The sequence below is a fragment of the Arctopsyche grandis genome, chromosome 8, assembly GCF_051622035.1.
Source record: "Arctopsyche grandis isolate Sample6627 chromosome 8, ASM5162203v2, whole genome shotgun sequence".
In the NCBI taxonomy this organism is placed as follows: Eukaryota; Metazoa; Arthropoda; class Insecta; order Trichoptera; family Hydropsychidae; genus Arctopsyche; species Arctopsyche grandis.
In genome coordinates this window covers 21426632-21445254 of record NC_135362.1, presented here as the reverse complement: position 1 = coordinate 21445254, position 18623 = coordinate 21426632, and the positions used below count along the sequence as shown (strand labels likewise).

The 18623-nt window shown below is 33.3% G+C and overlaps 1 protein-coding gene across 1 annotated transcript; it reads right to left on the bottom strand.

Moving 5' to 3' along the window:
• Positions 1-872: 872 nt before the first annotated feature.
• Fatp1 (Fatty acid transport protein 1) lies at positions 873-18305 on the bottom strand. The gene is made up of 12 exons (XM_077436061.1): positions 17338-18305; positions 6209-6359; positions 5895-6132; positions 5458-5701; positions 5180-5381; positions 3292-3402; positions 3071-3152; positions 2858-2988; positions 2631-2781; positions 2398-2555; positions 2175-2328; positions 873-2106 (listed from the first exon to the last, which is right to left on the bottom strand). Exons 1-12 carry the CDS (start codon positions 17814-17816, stop codon positions 1949-1951), a joined length of 2259 nt encoding a protein of 752 aa, XP_077292187.1. The 5' UTR covers positions 17817-18305; the 3' UTR covers positions 873-1948.
• Between the last annotated feature and the right edge of the window lie 318 nt (positions 18306-18623).

Below are 18623 nucleotides of genomic sequence, written 5' to 3'. Positions count from 1 at the left end.
TGTTCAAAACTAAACTTTTTGGTTTTCTGTCTGTTGTGATTAAATTTTTCAACACTATACCCCGAATTAATATGATTTATGCAAATTCTGATGAAATTAAAGATCGCCTGATTTAAGTTTGCACACAGGCGGCTGAACTCCTCGGCGCAGCCCTGAATACGAATAATCAAAATTTAAAATATAAACCTATAAAAAATATACCAAACATTTAAAGTAAGCTATCACCGTAATAAATATAAATTACGCTACCATCCTATCAATGTTTGCGTAACCAAAAAAGGCATTAAATTATTGAGTTGCGGTTATTTTAGGGTTACGAATGAGCGCATGCTCATATTGTCAATATGTAAAATTGCCATCACCCCATAATAACAACATACATACATATATATTCAGGGAAGGAAATTAATTTCAGTAAATAAAATATTATTTACACAGTATCGATTGCTATATTGCCATTTTAAAAGTTATTTAATTATATACATATGTAGAGCCGAAGGCAATAATCAATATGATTGATCGTAGGTACTTATGTTTTGTAAATTTTATACATAAATAACACTTTGAAATATACAATGTACTACATGTAGTGATTGACAAGAAGCTTAAAATTCTCGCGCATGTAATACACACTAATTTAATTTGGAACTTCCTGCGTTTTCAATTTAGAAATGTAGTAACAATTGGTGCATACTTATCATGAGAGCATTGTTCAATACGTTCATAGTTAAAAGGGCAGAATTAAGTGAGAGATTCTTCATTGAAGCCAATGGCTGTGACTCAAAATAGGGATCACCTAACAAGCAATAGAAACATTGTTCTGCTTATTCTCAATTCAAATGTAAATAAGAGAAAGAAAATAAGTGTCAAATGAGGGAACATGCATTGAAGAAATATATATTTATAATAAACAATATTTAACAGTTCTATAATTTTAATGTAAAAATATTTTAACAATCATGTAAAAATATACACTTAGTGTCAAAAAATTAAATATATTTCGTTTATACAATCCCCGCAAAGAAATTGAGACTAAAAAATTTTAAGGTGGGAATAAAAAATTAGAAATCATTTTACAAATTGCAGTTCAATGATTTATAATAATTTCAGTGTGTGCGCTGCTGTATGTGTGGTGTTTAATTACATATCATTTACCCATTCCAGCTTATTAATGAAATATATAATTTAATATGTATAAATGGACACTATAGTATCAAATAGAAAAGTAAAAACATTAAAAAAAAAGTAATTTATTGTAATAATTCATTCAAATTCACAATTATTCCAATCACACTACATTGAATTTGTAAATTAAAATATCATTAGTCTTTGATTCGCTTTATCATATCCAACTCTCTAATCATATATACATTTTTAACTAAAATTTTCATATTCATCTATTGTCATGCGCGATTCTTTGATAGCACCGATTCTTCAAAACAGAATTTTAATCATAAACTAAGTGTCATAATTATATATTGATATGAATATTTATTAATTTGGAATGAATAACATATTACGATAGTCTCGAAATTATGAAACATCAACAATGCATTAGATAATGCACAATAAAAGACTATGGGTATTATTTAGTAATTAAAATATTTTGGAAGTTAAAACACTTGCCCTAAACAATTAGGGAAGCAAAAAGCATAAAGCTTCTACAATTATTGCTATTCAGTATAGCACTGAACAATTAATCAATTTCAACCGTTTAACATACTCATATGAAATGTACATATTGATTGTGAAAGATAAATATAATTTTATTGCTATGCCGAATTCCACATAAACAATTTATAAATTTAAAAAATGCATAAAAATGTGAGCACATACAACAGTTAAATCACAGTTTTCACATATTCCATACACTAAAATAGTAATTGTAGTGCACAAAATATTTGTAAGTGTTTTTTTTTCTCTCAATTTATATACATACGTATATAATTTAAAGTCTAATTTGTCCGGAATTTATTTTTTCATAAATATCTTCTGTGAGTGAAACGTACTGACCACTCTTCGTATCTAAATAATATACTTTATCCTTTATACCACTAGGATTGAAACCATCTTCTTGAAGATCAATTTTTTTCATTTTGAATGTTCCTGTAAATAAAATTATTTGTAAATATTGTTGCTCGATTGTATTGCATAAATAATTTCAATAATATTACCTGTCATGTCAACTTGATTGAGAATCCGGAGGAAAATAGGACGAGCATACGGTGGTAGGTCTCGAGATAATCCTGCAGCCAGTTTGGTCAGATCTAAAGTACCAGCCGGATCCGCTATTCCACACATTCCAGCACGTCCTTCTATGTGAGGCACCTAAAGAAAGGTAAAAATAAAATAACGACTTTTTTATTTATATTATATAAATAATTTCGAAAAACTCACTGTAACTCCGTAAACAACAGCATCCCTGTGATCGATAATTTGCGATATAGCAGCCTCAACTTCATTAGTAGACACATTTTCACCCCGCCATCGGAAAGTATCACCAGTTCTATCTTTGAAGTACAAATATCCTAACTCATCAGAAACCAAAATGTCGCCTGAAAACAAATCATTGCATTCATTATTCATTTATTGACATGTCATCATAATAAACCTGGTTTTAAAATATTAACCTGAAATGAAAACGGAATCTCCGTGCGTAAAAACGTCCCGAATAATTTTCTTTTCCGAAGCTGCCTTGTCTACATAACCTAAAAATGCTCGTGTAGGATTGTTTGGCTGAATTTTTCCAATAAAAACACCAGGCTCATTCGGTTGACACATCTAAAAATTCAATATAACAGGTTTATAATGTATACTGCATACTACATATCATGTATTTAATATTTTATGATTGTACCTGACATAGTCCTTTGGAATTGCGTATAGGTTCTCCGGTATACTGATCAACTTTAATAAGAGCAATTGGATAGACACTTGGGATAATTCTTGATACGAAACCGATAGCACCGATAGTACCGTCACAGTTCACTGAATTAAAATATAAAATCGGTTACAAAACACACTCAAATATCTTTACATATGGAATACTGAAAAAAAACTATAAACTTACCTATATTAGCATTTCCTTCTGTAGCCCCATAGAATTCAATTACTATAGGAATATTGAAACGATCGATGAATTGTTTCCAGATCTAAAATACACCAAGCAACAATTGTAATACAAAATTTTTGGAAGTATCATTATATAACTACATTTTACAAAGCGACACTATAAGTATACAATATGTACACTGTTTAAATAAGTGCACAGTCATATTATATAATATTTACCTGAGGTCTCAAGCCATTTCCAAATACCAAACGAAGTTTGTGTTGCTTATCAATTGGACCAGGAGGAACAGCTAAGAGATATCTACACATTTCTCCGATGTAATTTGCAACCTATGTAAAATAAACACAATTACATTTTTTTTATTTTCAATTCATAACAAACTTTATAGCCTCTATTTATTCTAGCAGTAACTATACTTGATATGTTTAGTAAATAGATGGCCAGTAACTATGGTAGACTGCTTGACTATTTGTCAAAAAAAAAAAGTTATTGATCATTATTATTCACAACTCTGTGGTTATATTTAGCACCAAGAGGTTCCTGAGTTTAAGTCCCGGGTTGACCTCGATTGAAAAGTTTATTCAGAGTATTTCTACAGTGCTGCTGGTCAGACTTAGATATTTATGACTCCAAGTCGACCGTTTCCTATCAGAGTTTGCCAATTTATTTGATTTCATTGTTGAAACGGTTACTCATTAAACCATTGGCAAAACCATCCTACCTACTGTGTGAATATGAATTCAAAATTATAATCTATACATTTGGTTCGGTGATTATTCCACAAAAAGCGTTCTCGCGCAAGTCACAAAAATTTCAACCACGGAAAATCCGAATAATCCGTTTACCATACATTTATATACATACATATGTACAAGTTTAATACCATAGGTGTCACTCAGGGGTTAACCGTAATGGCATTATGGTAAAAAAAAATATAGTACACTATTATTACTGAATATTTGTAAATGCCAAACAACCTTAATTGACCTAATGTACAAGGAGAAATTAAATTATGACATTATCGTATATATGTATACATAAAAAATATCAAAGTCACCTCAATCTGAACTTATTTGAAATGCAGTTTTAATAAGCAATTGAATTCAAAATGAAATGGAAATACTAAATTATATAATTGATATCTAATATGTTTTCTCGCGTAGAAAGAAATGGAGGAGCAATGGAAGCACTTTTTAATAAAGAAAATATTTTGCATTGACCATAAACTTGTGCTATAGATATAAATATTTTTAATTACCATAATTTAAAATGGGTACGATTTAACGATGCATTTAAAAAAAATAGCTGCTTTTTAAAACTGTTACATTGAGCAATAGTTTATTTGTGGTATGAAATAAAAAAAAAATCGATCATTTAACAAATAAAAGGAAAACTGAAAAACTCATATGATTTTAATTACGACAAATTTTCAGATTAATTCACAAATTTTTAACTGGCGAATTATTAAAACTAAACACGAGTTAAGGTTGAGACGTTGCCGATCTTATATGCGAGATATTTAATGCTCAGCGTTAATGCCCATTAAATTCATTTTAGTTGCTTTATATTTATATGTTGCGAAAGTAACTAATCAAATGCCCACATTTGATATTGAAATGCTGACCTAATTAAAACAATTTCAAATGATCGCGTGTTTTTTATTTATTTATAAGAGGTTTTTAATATTATTTCGCATTTTATTTTTATAAGTGTACAAATATTATATAGTATTGAAGAAACATACGACTTTTTATGTGTTCTTTTGTTCTATAATCTAACTATAATTTTTTCTATGGCTGTTTTTATTAATATATTAGAAATTATTTGTATACTGTACATTTTTTTTTTTTAATGATATATTTTTTCATACAAATGCAAATTTTAGCTAACGATAAATGCGCATTTACATTGTCCCCAGTTGCAATAAATTATAGAAAATATATAAAGTGGAAATACTAATACTATCGGAATGTACACAAAATAGTAATTATTCTATTGATTTTACGTATCATTCATTAGGACATTAGTTAAAATCAAATATATGTAGGTATCATGCTTGGAATGTCTATGCCTAGTTTATAAACAATAAAAACAAATAAAACTCACAGTAGCATTGTATTTAATACAATCTTTGATGAAGTTCGATGCAGAAAATTTACCCCTAATCGCCACGGTAGAACCAAAAATCACAGCTTGTCCAACCGCAGTAATACAAGCTGCCGAATGGTAGAGTGGTAATGAAGTGTAAACAACATCTTTCTTTGTGAGTTTGCACAAATAATGAATACCGCCACACATAAACATATACCTGCAAATTACATTCGACATATTTATCGCACATAGCAAAAAAACACAAACATTTTTAAATGTGTATTTAAGTTTACCTTGAATGAGTAATAACGGCAGCTTTCGGTAGCCCAGTAGTTCCCGATGTGTATATGTATAATAGTTTATCGTGGAAAGTTCTATCAGGTGGATGAACTGGTGGAACAACGGAAGCACTCTCTAATAAAGATGTCAAATCTTTGACCATGCCGTCACTTCCTGCGTTATCGGACTTGTTGCCGGCAGGACTCCAACGATATAATGATATTGACGGACTAAGATCGGCTGCAATATCTTTAATAGCTAAAAATAAACAATTTTGGTTAACACTATTTATTTATACGATAACAGTGAATTCATGGGAATAATATTTGCGGGACAAATTTACACTAGGAGAATTTATGTGATCCGAAATGAGATGAGTCAATCCAAGCATATATTTAATTTATCAAAATTGAATTTGGATGGACTCAAGACTAATTTTGTTTATACATACCATCTTCATACTCTTCTGAAAATATCACCGCATCGCACTGACCCACAGTTATAGAATGAAGTAAGGCTTTAGATCGTAAGTTATTATTAATAAGGGGTGTAATTGCTCCTAAACGAGCGAGTCCCAGCCAAACAGCAGGATATTGTGGACAATTGTTTGCTAAAAGACCAACTGCTTGTCCTTTTCGATAACCGTGAGCTTTGAACACATTAGCTACACGATAACTGTACTCCTGAATCTGAATAAAAATTAAATATTAAATTATTTTCACCAATTAAATAATAATAGCAATGATAATACATAATTATATATACCCTGGCGTAGCTCCAAACTTCATCCAAATACAAAAAGCATGATTTTTCAGGATCGATAGCTGTCAATTTATCGAAGATGTCTGGCATCGTCATATTGTTCTTCGTAAAGTATTTTACTTGCCATAGTAATTTCACGTACGCAGTCAATGCTCTAAAATGGACAGTAAAACAAATTTTAATCAAATCAAAAAGAGATTTATAAAAAAATCGATCAAAATGTTTACATCGCATGGTTATTATTTAGGTGTTGAAGATTTTATATACCGTTAGGAATGCGAGATGAAAGTATATCTCAGTCTAACTGTGGCCAGTAACTGTTAACCGATGAAAATAATATCAGAGTGTAAAGTAACGCCGAGTACCCGAGTAATATAATACTTGTATTGGTTGTTACGCATAGAATACATAGAAAGTGTAAACTTTCAGAACGATAAACGTAAGCATTGAAAGCTGAGCGCGTAAGTTAAGATCGAAAATTATTAAATATGACAGTGAAAGTGGAAAGTCGGGTAAAATGACACGAATATCTTCACAGAGCGTTAACACAACGGTCGGGTTGGAGAAAGTGCACTCTGATTTTCATCAAATATGACTTTAGTTCAGTATAGTTATTATGAAGCGTCAATTGCATTATTTGTCGCCGTTGACAATTCAAAAAATGATAATGGTGTGCAAAGAAAGCGTACAATTTCAACGTTCAACAACCGTGTATACAAATAAATGGAATCACAAATGTATTGTGTAATCGCAATTTTATATCAAATACAAAGGACGGCCAATTTGTTCAAAACCTATATTTTTCAACAAAATAGAAAGCATCCAATTCCAAAAGTTAATATTGAAAATTTCATAAAAAATGCTACTTCCTTTTACAAATTTCATATGACTGAATGCCACGTACATTATTTGGCAAATATTATTATAAAAATCGTAAGTGAAAGTAAGAAGAGGCTAGTAAAAATAGAATCATGGATTTAAAATAGCCAGCAATTTATCTCGGTGGTTGCGTTAATGCTAGCCACCGGAGTTTCCTGGGCTCAAGCCCTGGGTTGACCTCGATTGAAGAGAATTTATTCGGCGTAGTACTACAGTGCTCCTGGCCAGACTTGGATATTTGTGCTCCAAGTCGATCGTTTCCTATCAGAGTTTGCCAATTTATCTGAATTCATTGTTGAAACGGTTCCTCATCAAATTGGCAAAACATCCTACATTAACTATTTGAATATGATTTGAAATTTATAATCTATACAAGTTTAATATTATAGGTGTCGTTCAGGTGTGAAATCCGTAATGGCATCCGTAAAAAAAAATATATGTATATATATATTTTTTTTTAAATGAATATAATAATAGATCAATGTATTGAAACCATTTACATTCTTAAAAATCTTCAAATTCTCTTTTTATTTTTTCACTGTCAATTTCCAGTGATTTATCATCAAAGTCAGTGGCGTAAACACTGACGCGGGGGTATGCGGTGCATGCGAGCCCTTGGAGTCACCAAATATTAATACATATGTATATAGAATGAATTCAATAGGTCAATCCAGGCTTGCAATAATTAACTATTGAACACGAAGAGGCTCAGAAAATATCATTAAAATGTATGATTGCAGAATTTGAGAATTTAAAGACAAGGAAGAACATCTAAAGTTAGTAAGTTAATTTTTTTACTAAAAATGTAAATAATATAGTATCTTTGCATTCAGGCCAAATTTTTCTAGTTACGCCATTAATCAATGTGTCAAAATCTTTTTCAATACAACGTTTTGGTCCATCGCTTAATGGGATTAGTTGATTAATTACGTAAATTATATTTGAGAAACCGCTTAATATACGTTCTAGAATCTAATTCCGATTTATGCCAATTAATACATCTACCGTATATGCATACCTATAAATTTGAATTTTTGATATAATGTAGAACAGCTTGTATGTATAATAAATAATAATATTCATATTCATAACGGTGTTGGAATGATTAAACAATAAATGTAATTACGAATTAACGACGCGTACATGGTGAGCATAATTTTAAGTAGTTCAAATTCGTCTCATCAAAATATTGTACAAACACACTAACAATCATTGAATTGTATGTATTCTATATTAAAAAGAAATGCAAAAACGTACTCATTTATAAACAAGCATTAACATCAAAGTTCAACTACCGAACTTTAGCATACGTCAAACTATTCCACTTAATATATTAATCACACGTCGTTCAAACTCATCAAAATCTTATAAGAAAGCATTCTGATGGTTAGTAGACATTTTGAAAAATGTAGAATTAATATAATATAAGGCATGTATCAATTTTTCTGCGATGTAGCACGTTGCCTATTGTGAATATGCATATCTAGGTGAACGGTTCATTTCTTCATTTCTCTTTTTTTTTCGTTTAGTATAGGAAGTGAATGGATTTGACCTCGTATCAACGAAACGGTCATTCGCCGGCTGCTGCGAAGAGACGATCGACGAAGAACAAGGCCAAGGTGGCTGAGCAAACCGGTACCATCCATCGGAGACGATGTTAACTAGTTTCATCGTTATCGAATTTTGGAGATGACAAACAAAAAAAATCACATAAACAATGAAAGAAATTTCACCAGGTGCCTAAGAGAAATTTGAACTCAGAACGAAAGCTACACATGTTTAGGTAATAAATAAAAACGATACTCGAATTCGAACATTTGATATCGTGGTGTAAAAAATAAACAAACCGAATCAGCAAGATAGTATCAGCAAATCAAATTAGATAAACTTCATAATATTGTAACTTGGGAACATGGGAGAGAGTATCCACTGTATTAGTTAATTCGTAGGTGAACAATAGAGACCCCGGAATAGTCTAGCGGGACTCAGTAAGTGCCCGAACAAAGGATACGCTGGGGTTCTCACAGAACGGGGCGAGTGTGAGTGCCTAAACAATAGACACGCCAGCATCACGCCAGATCGGGGATGCTATGCAGGGTAACTTGTACTCTATAAGGAGGTACACACGGTAGATCAAGTATTCTGGAGCGGTGATTACGTGTGGACCTTCAGAATCGTTGAATAAATGCTGTGAAGCGACTTTGGCCTTTTTTTTTAATCCTGAACCCATCCCTAAACAACAATATTTTCTTTCTTAGACATGGAGAGACGAAAAAGGCAAACCAATTTTGTTGAATACTTTTTTTAAATAAATTCGTAATGATTTCCATTTTGTATAATCAAGGGCAAATTATTTTGAATGACATCGCTGTCGAAATTTTGGGTACAATCGGCGACAAAATCACAGTAAAGTTTTACACACAATTGTAATGCAAACTTTGAGCATTATTAAAATTAAAATGTGCATACGATTTTCGAAACAAAACTGAAAAGGCTGAAAGGTCGGCTCGTTTCAAGGTGGACAAAAAATGATTTTTACAATCATACTGATTAAAGATCAATTAATCTCAGTGCTATCTAATTAATCTCAGTGATTTATGTAGGCATTCCTAGATAAATTTCCGATAGAGGCGCAAACATTAATTACAAAAATCAGATTAATGTCTATTTTGAGATGACTGTGAAAAAATCTACAAAACAACTACTTATTTGTTGTGACGAAATTAAAATTATTAGCCACTGAGTATGTATTAATAGCATGATTTGATAATGCCATTTTTGTTTACTTTTTACGCACACGGAAATATGTATACATATACAATTAGAGTATATTTCATTTTAAAAACATTACGACACAAAAGTAAATAAATACTTAGTATCAGTCAACGATTTGACAAAGTCAATGTCTAAAGATACGCGTATCCGTATCTTCGTGATGGTTTTGAAACTTCAAAATTTATATCGAGCTCATCAGTGGGGTTACCAGGTGCCTCGATTAAGAGGACATACCCTAGTTTTTGAATTGGATGTCCTCACCCAGTTGACACTTCGCATCCTTGCTTTTTATAGCTAGTGTTAAAATCACAATTGGCAATTATCTTATTAAACCGAGTTGCTTATATTTAAGCTTTCGTATTAAATTTGACCTCATTTTGAAAAACAATATGTACTCATATACCGGATGATTCCAGATGATACTAAAATTTGAATTTATAAATCTAGTAATACTATTAATAAGAAGAGGTATTTAAAAATAAAACAGCCTGCTACGATTGAAAAAGTATCGTACACATAAATTTCCAAATATACATGTATGTACGTACACTGAAAGATGCAACGTATATAATTATGGATATTGGATACCATAAGTGACGTACCCACGAGTGAATGACCTAGTAGTGGTACACCTTTAATAAAATATGGAAACAAGAAAAGGACACAAGTCAAGCAAGTCGTCTGACCTCCATGCATTCTCAAAAGTACTTGAGAACAGGACAGCTTTAAAAATTCGGGAGCGGTAGGGTGAAATCCCACAGGAAGGAACGCGGCACATGGTTTTTTTTAGATACTTTTAAACATGCGAAAATAATGTGGCATGTCTTGCACATATTCATGGCACGCCCAGCACACACCGTCTCAAAATCGCCCCTGGAGTGTTTTCGGTAAAACTTTATCATTGGTTGATAGTGATCGATAACGGTGTATCCCATTTTTGAAGAAATGTGGGAGAAACCCACAACGGGTAGCCAAGCACACGACGTGCCGTTCTTTCCTGTGTGATTTCGGCCTTAAGGGCAGCAGAGGAAGAGGAAGATTCCCAACAAGATGGAGTGACCAGTTCAAGGCTGCCAATGAGAAAACTAGTTGAGTCACTTCGAGCTGTGAGGTGTCGAAAGGGCTGGAAGACCATGAAGGACCGCATCAAAGGTCAGAAGACGGGAAAGTAACGACCTTGAGGCATGAGGAGAACGACGAGGAAGATTTCATTGCCGTCATGTTATCTTGCACATTTGCTTTGTGAAAAGAAAATTCCAGAGACGACTCAGATGGTAAGGTCCACATGACACTAAGACTGCTAGAGATGAGGAAACAGCCGAGAAGACGTGGGAGACATGGATGGAGCTCGTCAGTAAAAAGAACTTTAAACATGCTCATAGGTCACCTAAGATGACCCAGGACAGACGTGGCCTATTATTATAACATTTCTGGGCAGATAAATGTTATAATAATAGAAGTGGCTTTAGGCGTTTTAATGCAGAGATGGGTTCATCATAAATTGCACGAAGTCAACCTGCGGAAAAGTACTGTGCATGCACAAAAAGTGGGCTCACGAAAGGCAAAGTTATGACCGTGAAAATGACACGATTAATCGCGGTCCAAAGATCACCATTTCGCACACGTTTAATTATAAGACGCTTCTGAACTGCCACCAACATAATTAAGGAAGCATAGGGATATACGAGATGATTGGTCGACGTGACGAAAGCGACAATTGGTACCAATATTCGCAGTCTGAAGTCCAAAGCCCACACCACCGGCAGCAGCAATTCATCGGCAACTCCCAACATCCGGAGCACCGGCTCTCATCTAACTGTGAACCCGTTCCGTTCCACCGCCGCTGACTACCAACGTCTCTTACTTGACGCGGACCAGAATTCAATCTGAAAATTTTTTCGAGGAGTCAAACCAGAGTCGGACAGAGCGGCGCGACCCTGACCCACAATTGGCGAGAATGCCCCAAGGTCTAATGCATGAAAGCGATGTCACGCGAAACGAGATGAGCATATGGAATTAGTGATTCGTAGCTTTACGTAATTACGTAGCTCCTGACACGCAACTGACATCGACGATGTCCACGTTTGATGGATGTTCACATAAGCGTTTACTGAATTTGGGCCGTGGCTTCAACGTTATAGTCAATGCATTAATGCTCGAAAAATATGCAGTAAGCCGGTGATTAATATGCAAGAAGAGGTTAATCTTTTCATACGACGACTTATGTATGTATGTAGAATAAGTTTTCAACAAATTTCAAATTAAACAACCTTTGGAACCTTCAGTACTATAAATATTAGCAATGAGCTAATATTTATAGTACTGAAGGTTCCAAAGGTTCATCATATTTGTTATTGTTGAATAAATTATCAACTACCAAGCTGACCAACGCCGAGCGGCGTTTTGCCAACAATTCCATGCGCCTGAAAAACGCCAATAGACGTTGCATTTTGAGCATCTACAAAGAAAAAGAGACTACTACCCGCTAAGCCTTTCCGGGTAGCATAAAAAAAAACTGCATTAAACATAGAACGTGTAATCCGTGTCATGCATTTGTCAACGTTTATAAAGACTGGTTTACACCGAAATTTCTGAATTAATAACCATAGCAGAATTTATCAATGGAAATCCCTAACTGCTGAGTATTTTAGATTGTGGCTTGGCATTTATATTGAACAACAATGAAGAAGATGAAACTAGTTTTGGAAAAATACATTCATTAATAGACTTCCTTTGTTTATTTTATATTGTTGCAAGATATATATAAAGAGCCTAAACACACCTTTACAAAACTCTAAATCCTCGACGGTAATTATCTTGCATAAAATGTAAAAATATATTAAATATATTAAGTTCATTTTTTTGGAAAAAATAAATATGTAGGGGGGGGCTTTAGCCTCCTCATGCCCCACCTGTTAACAACGTATTTAAAACCAGTAAAATTTCTAGCTTTTATCAAATACATATGTATAATGTCAACAATTACATAATATTTACTTTAATCATGTATCAGATTTATAAATTATAGAATACTATATAAATTATAGAATAATAGGTACAAAAGGTATTGTATTAGCAGTTAGAATAATCTACTGCCTGATAACTAGTTCACATTGAAATTTTGTATTTACATACAATCAGTTAAGTATACATGTGTACTTTGAACTGTTCAGAAGCACACCATAAATTATAATAAATAGATCGGCTTTATTTTTCGATAAGCGTTTTTTATAGACAATATGATAAAAAGTAAAAATATGGAAACGTTTAAAATATGCATACATATGTACATTTTATACGTTTCCGAATTTTTTTTATCATATTTTGTCTATAAAAGATTCTTAACGAGAATTTTATTTACATACAATGTACTTATAAATAAGCAAAAAATACTTGAGTTTTTTGACTTTTAAGAGACTTAAGAGACTAAATATTATGAATAAAATGTATTTATGAACATTTATAAAAATTGCCAATAGGTTTTGGTTTTTTTTCTATTATGTTGTACACTAATATTAAATATAAATACTAGCAAAAATAAATAAAATTGTAAAATAGAAAATGATCACTAGATCAGAAACTATTATAATAGACTAAGATGTATTATATGTATATAGTCAGTGGTGGCTCGTGGATAAGATATCTGGGGGTGCTGCGGTTGATTGAAAATAAAAAAAATGTTTATTTGGATTACGGATTACTATTAACATCAAAATTATTAAAATTAAACATTATATGTATTTTTATTTCATTATAAAATTGACTCTTCTGTATTTTTTCCTTAAAAAAAGGCATATCACCTTTTCGTTAAATTTTTCATTGTTCATGATCATTTTTTTTACTTTATCTATGTACGTAGTTTTCAATTGACAGCATAGACATAGTCGTTAATCTTACCTGAACAATCAATCCGAGCCGTCAATCGTTTCTTATATACATATGTATGTCTATTCTTTTTATTGACAAAAAACACCGTTCTGACTCAGCGGTAGTCATTGGAGTTGTAAACAGAATTTGAATTAGTTTTCTTATTTCCTTTGATATTAAACGATAAAATCGACTTTAAAAAAAATAAAAATTTTCTTGACTTAGACCACTTTCATAATTATGGGCACATATATATAAAGACGGTAATCTGTGTGTGTGGGTGTATGTGTGTGTGTGTGTCCTAACGCTCGCCGAACGTAATGAATGAATCGATAAAAATCGATAAATTCATTTTTTGTCGAGACGACTTTGCCGCGACTCGAACCAGTCATCTCAAAATAGCCTCATATATGTAGGTCTAAACTGAGCTAATGGTCACGAACATCACGCCAAATCCAATTTTTCATTTCGCCTTTTTTTTAAACATTAATTGAAATATTCCTTCTTGCCACATAAAAATACGTAATTTTAATAATTGTATTTAGCGAGGTTTTGAACCATTTTTTTTTTGTTTTCATATAAAACAATTAAATATAGGTATATTTTTAATTGATATTAATTTATATTTTAACGATATTTGAAAAATAAAACTAATTCCAGGACGCTGAGTCGAACCTACCCCCTCGCGGATACCATGGTACGGATACAAAGAGTGCTCTAAATAACGTTAATATTCAATAATCGTACAGAACTTATGGGAAACCAATCAAAGCCGAGTGAATCGATTTCGATTTGCCTCGAGGCGATAGCTAATAATAATAGAAAAAAATAGGAAGTCTTTAAATAAAGAATTGAAAACTCTCTATGGAAGTCTGCGTATTTTTAAGAATTGAAAATTATTACAAATAAAGAATTGAAAAATATCTATGAGCGTCTACGAAAATAACGGTTCCGGTTCCAGATTTTTTTTTAGTTTTATTTATAATAATTTTATACGCATGCGATGATGTTTCAACGGGCTGTTCACTAGTAATTTATAAACGACAAAAATTAATTATAAAGTCAAAATAAAAATAAATATTTTTGTTTTTATATCCCATTGATGATTTCTTGTGATAGACACGAATGAAGAAATCACATAACACTGTTCGACAAATGACGATTTTTTTGATTCAGAGACGAGATATGACTTTTCTTATAGACCTATACCCAGTGAAAACGAATCTGGTAATAAAAAATGTTGATTGGCTCGAGATTCGGATATAGGTATATTTATTTTTTAAATCGCACGATTTTTCTATATCTGAAAAATCTGAAAAAAAGAAGTGTACTGAATTTTAAATCGGTAAAATTGCGACATAAAAGTTCGTACTAGTAGTTACTCGTATTAACACGATTCTGAATTGAATGAATGGGGATAATATATTAAATTGTCTTTATATGAGATTTAAATAAAATTCCACTTAGAAAAATATTGCTACATATTGCGACTATTCTTGTGGATTAATAACAAAAATTATATTGATAACTGGCTTACCCATTGATGTATAATACACTAGATCCGCCCGCACGTGCTATATGTACTTGTCTCCCTTTTGGCGCATGCAAAATACATGGCGCATGCACAGTTTCTCTTAGTAGGTAAGTAGGTACCGCTGCGTCGTAGGGAAAAAACTCAACTTCCCCGGTAGTTAAACCCCCCGCACCCCTCAGTTAGTGAAGACAAGATCTCCGACCAAAATAACATGTCAGGGCCCATCTAGTGTATTATACATCAATGGGCTTACCTCGATAAAATAAACGAATTTTTGTTATTAATCCTAAGAAAAGTCATATCTCGTCTCTGTACCATTTTTCGTGTCAAACAGTGTATTTATATTTCTCTGAAACCAATACATGTATTTGAATATGCACTTTGACCGATTCAATTGCATATAAAATAAAAATAAACATATTATGTAATAAACATAGGTACACGAATGACAGTAATAAAAGATAATTATCCGTCTTGAATGTAAATACATATAATATTATATTCTGCACACATACATACGTACATACATACATATGTATATGAAATGTAAGAAACAGCATATAAAACTACCGAAATGAACGTTACTGAAACTAATTAAACTTAGTGCTAGAATTTTTTATTCGTTTAAATTTTAATTTGTATAAGCAGTTCAAAGAACATTAATTGCCGACTTTGGAATATTATATTTACATAAAAGGAAATTAGACGTAGGATAAGGATTCTTGAATTCTAAAGAAAAACCGGTTTTTTTATATACGAACGTACTCATACGTACTGTTTAAATTCATATAATTCTCGAAATTTAACACCTACCTAAAAGTCAACAATTCGATCGATCATACATATATGTATATGCATATTGTATGTAGAGGTTGCGATCGAGAAATCTCGTCTCGAGATTTCTCGAGAAATTTTGATTCTCGTTTCTCGAGAATATTTTATTGTGAAAATTCGAGATTCTCGTATCTCGAGAAATCGTTTATTAGAATCTCGAAAATATCGAGAATATTTTAAATTTATCACTACATGTTTTTGTTCAATAAACTGTCTGGTTTGTATACTTGTTAACTCGTAAATAATTTTGTGAAGTATTGTAATATGTATCAGTATTTTTTTATTATTTGTCCAGTAAGTTATTATCCGGTCATCATATAAGTACATATACACATGTCACAACGAAATCGCACCATTATAAAGTTACATATATGTGCATGTAGGTACTAGTCACTAGTGGGATTATTCGGTTATCACTAAATCGCTAGTGAAAATATATTTTCACTGACAATATGACCCACTGCAACACACATAAAACAAAGAATTTTGATTTATTATTTATTTATTCGTGTATCTGCTCTTTATATATTAATCAATGTATATTCCGTATTTTAATATGCATAGATGTTCAGTATTTTTATTATTTGTCCGGACACAAAAACACGGGCAAACCCGGGTGGCGAAACTGGGAATTTTATAAAATTCTTTGATACACGTTGTTATTTTTACTGTTTTAAATTACTTTTGTATATTTTTACTTTCTTTTCTATTCAATGTTCTATATCTTTCTTTCATCATGTCTTTAATAAAGTTAGATATAAACCCCCGATATAATATACATATGTAGTGTTTGTGTCCTTTTGATGTTGTCGATTTTATATGCTAAAAAAATCAATTCACTATATAAAAAAAAAAAAAAATGATACGAGAATTCTCGAGATTCGAAACAAAAAAGAAAATCTCGAATTCTCGAGATTCAAATATTTTGAAAAAATAAGATTCTCAAATCTCGAGATTCAAATATTCCGAGAAAATGAGATTCTCGAATCTCGAGAATCAAAAAAAGTCGAGAAATCACAACCTCTAATTGTATGCAGGTTTTTCAGAAAGCGACTTTGAAACATTCGGTAATGGTTTTGATAGATTTGTAAAGACTTTTGTAAAGTATGACGGAATAGAGGAGGTAATCAATTAGGATGAGTGAAGTCAAGTGAAGTGGAGACGAGTGATGAGAGAAACCAGTTTGACCGGTCGGTCGGTCGGTCGGTCGGTCAGATGAAGATGAAGATGAAATGATACTAACTTGAGGTCTCGAGGAGCAGTCTTGGCGGCGATGTAGAACCAGCGCCAGGAGCCGGAAGCGGCGAGGTAGGCGACGAGGGCCACCAGCACCAGCTGCACCAGCGACGGCCATCCCAGCAACAGGCAGAGACCCGCAGCCACGGCAGCCACGGCCGCGCCCGCAACCACCATCGCCACGCACCGGCAACTCGCTCGCCGCACTGACCCGCGCCTCCACGCGCCACCTCTTCGCGAGCCCCCTCCCCCCTCCAGCTCCACCTCCCCCCCCTCTTCTGCCCCCACTCCTTTCAATCCCTGCCCCTGCCCCTGCAACACAATCGCAATAACACAATCAACACACCGATACGCCGATACGCCGATACGCCGAACGCCACTACGCCAGCTGACGCGACTGACGTTTGACGTTTGACGTTTGTCTAGACACGCTCGAACCCGACCATCTCCGCCGACCTGAATCCGTTCTATTTCGCAATCACTCATTCAAACATGGGACTTCGACTACAACATTTTGCCAAATTATGACTTCGATGTTTTCAATTTTAAATTGATTTTTTTCGTTATATGTAATGTAGGCATATAGTACAACAGAAATGATCTCATCAGGTCACTGCGACACATATCCAGGAAAGTCATTAACGCATGGCACACGCTCGCCTCGTCAAAAGGTCGACACGTGTTTCTATACACGTGTCTTGGAAACAAAGGAAGAACTCACTGAACCCATAAAAACCACGAACTACGTTCAGGCGTATGAACCCATAAAACTCTCGCCCTGAGAACACGTGCCCTGGAGAACAAAGAGATCTTTTGCACACGCCACGCTTAGAACTTCCATATATAAAGCAACGCAGCAACCTCCACCGGCAGATTGAGCCTCTAGAGTTCAACTAGATCACATCTCCGAAGAAACCTCTTCGTACATACAATAACCATTGTACCAATTGAACGCAAATAAACGATCCTCTTTCAAACTACACAACACGTGTTTCGTTAGACCGGGATACGGTCAACATACCTTCCCTGTTCTATAACTGGTGACCCCCTCAACGAACGTCGCAACTTCGCAGCAGCCAGCACTACCTGTCTTACACTGATGACCACCGACTACTAAATTGGCGATCTTACAGTAATTTTAATGGTACTTATTTTAGGCAGTGGACCAGGTCAGTGGCGTCACCAGTGGCCGACTATCGAACAGCAAAATTGGCGCATATCTATGGCCTCTAAATTTAAGGGGCCTCCAAATCGTTCTGAGAAAAATTATAATTCGGAAATTCCTATGCATTT

What these genes read in the sequence shown, in the direction of transcription:
- Fatp1 (XM_077436061.1), bottom strand. Translation starts at nt 17,816, where the DNA reads ATGAGTGATTGCGAAATAGAACGGATTCAGGTCGGCGGAGATGGTCGG. An exon ending in AAGTTTGGAGCTACGCCAGG is followed by an intron (nt 6,133 to 6,208) that starts GTATATATAATT and finishes ATTTTTATTCAG; the next exon opens with ATTCAGGAGTACAGTTATCG. An exon ending in GTATTAAATACAATGCTACT is followed by an intron (nt 3,403 to 5,179) that starts GTGAGTTTTATT and finishes TATTTTACATAG; the next exon opens with GTTGCAAATTACATCGGAGA.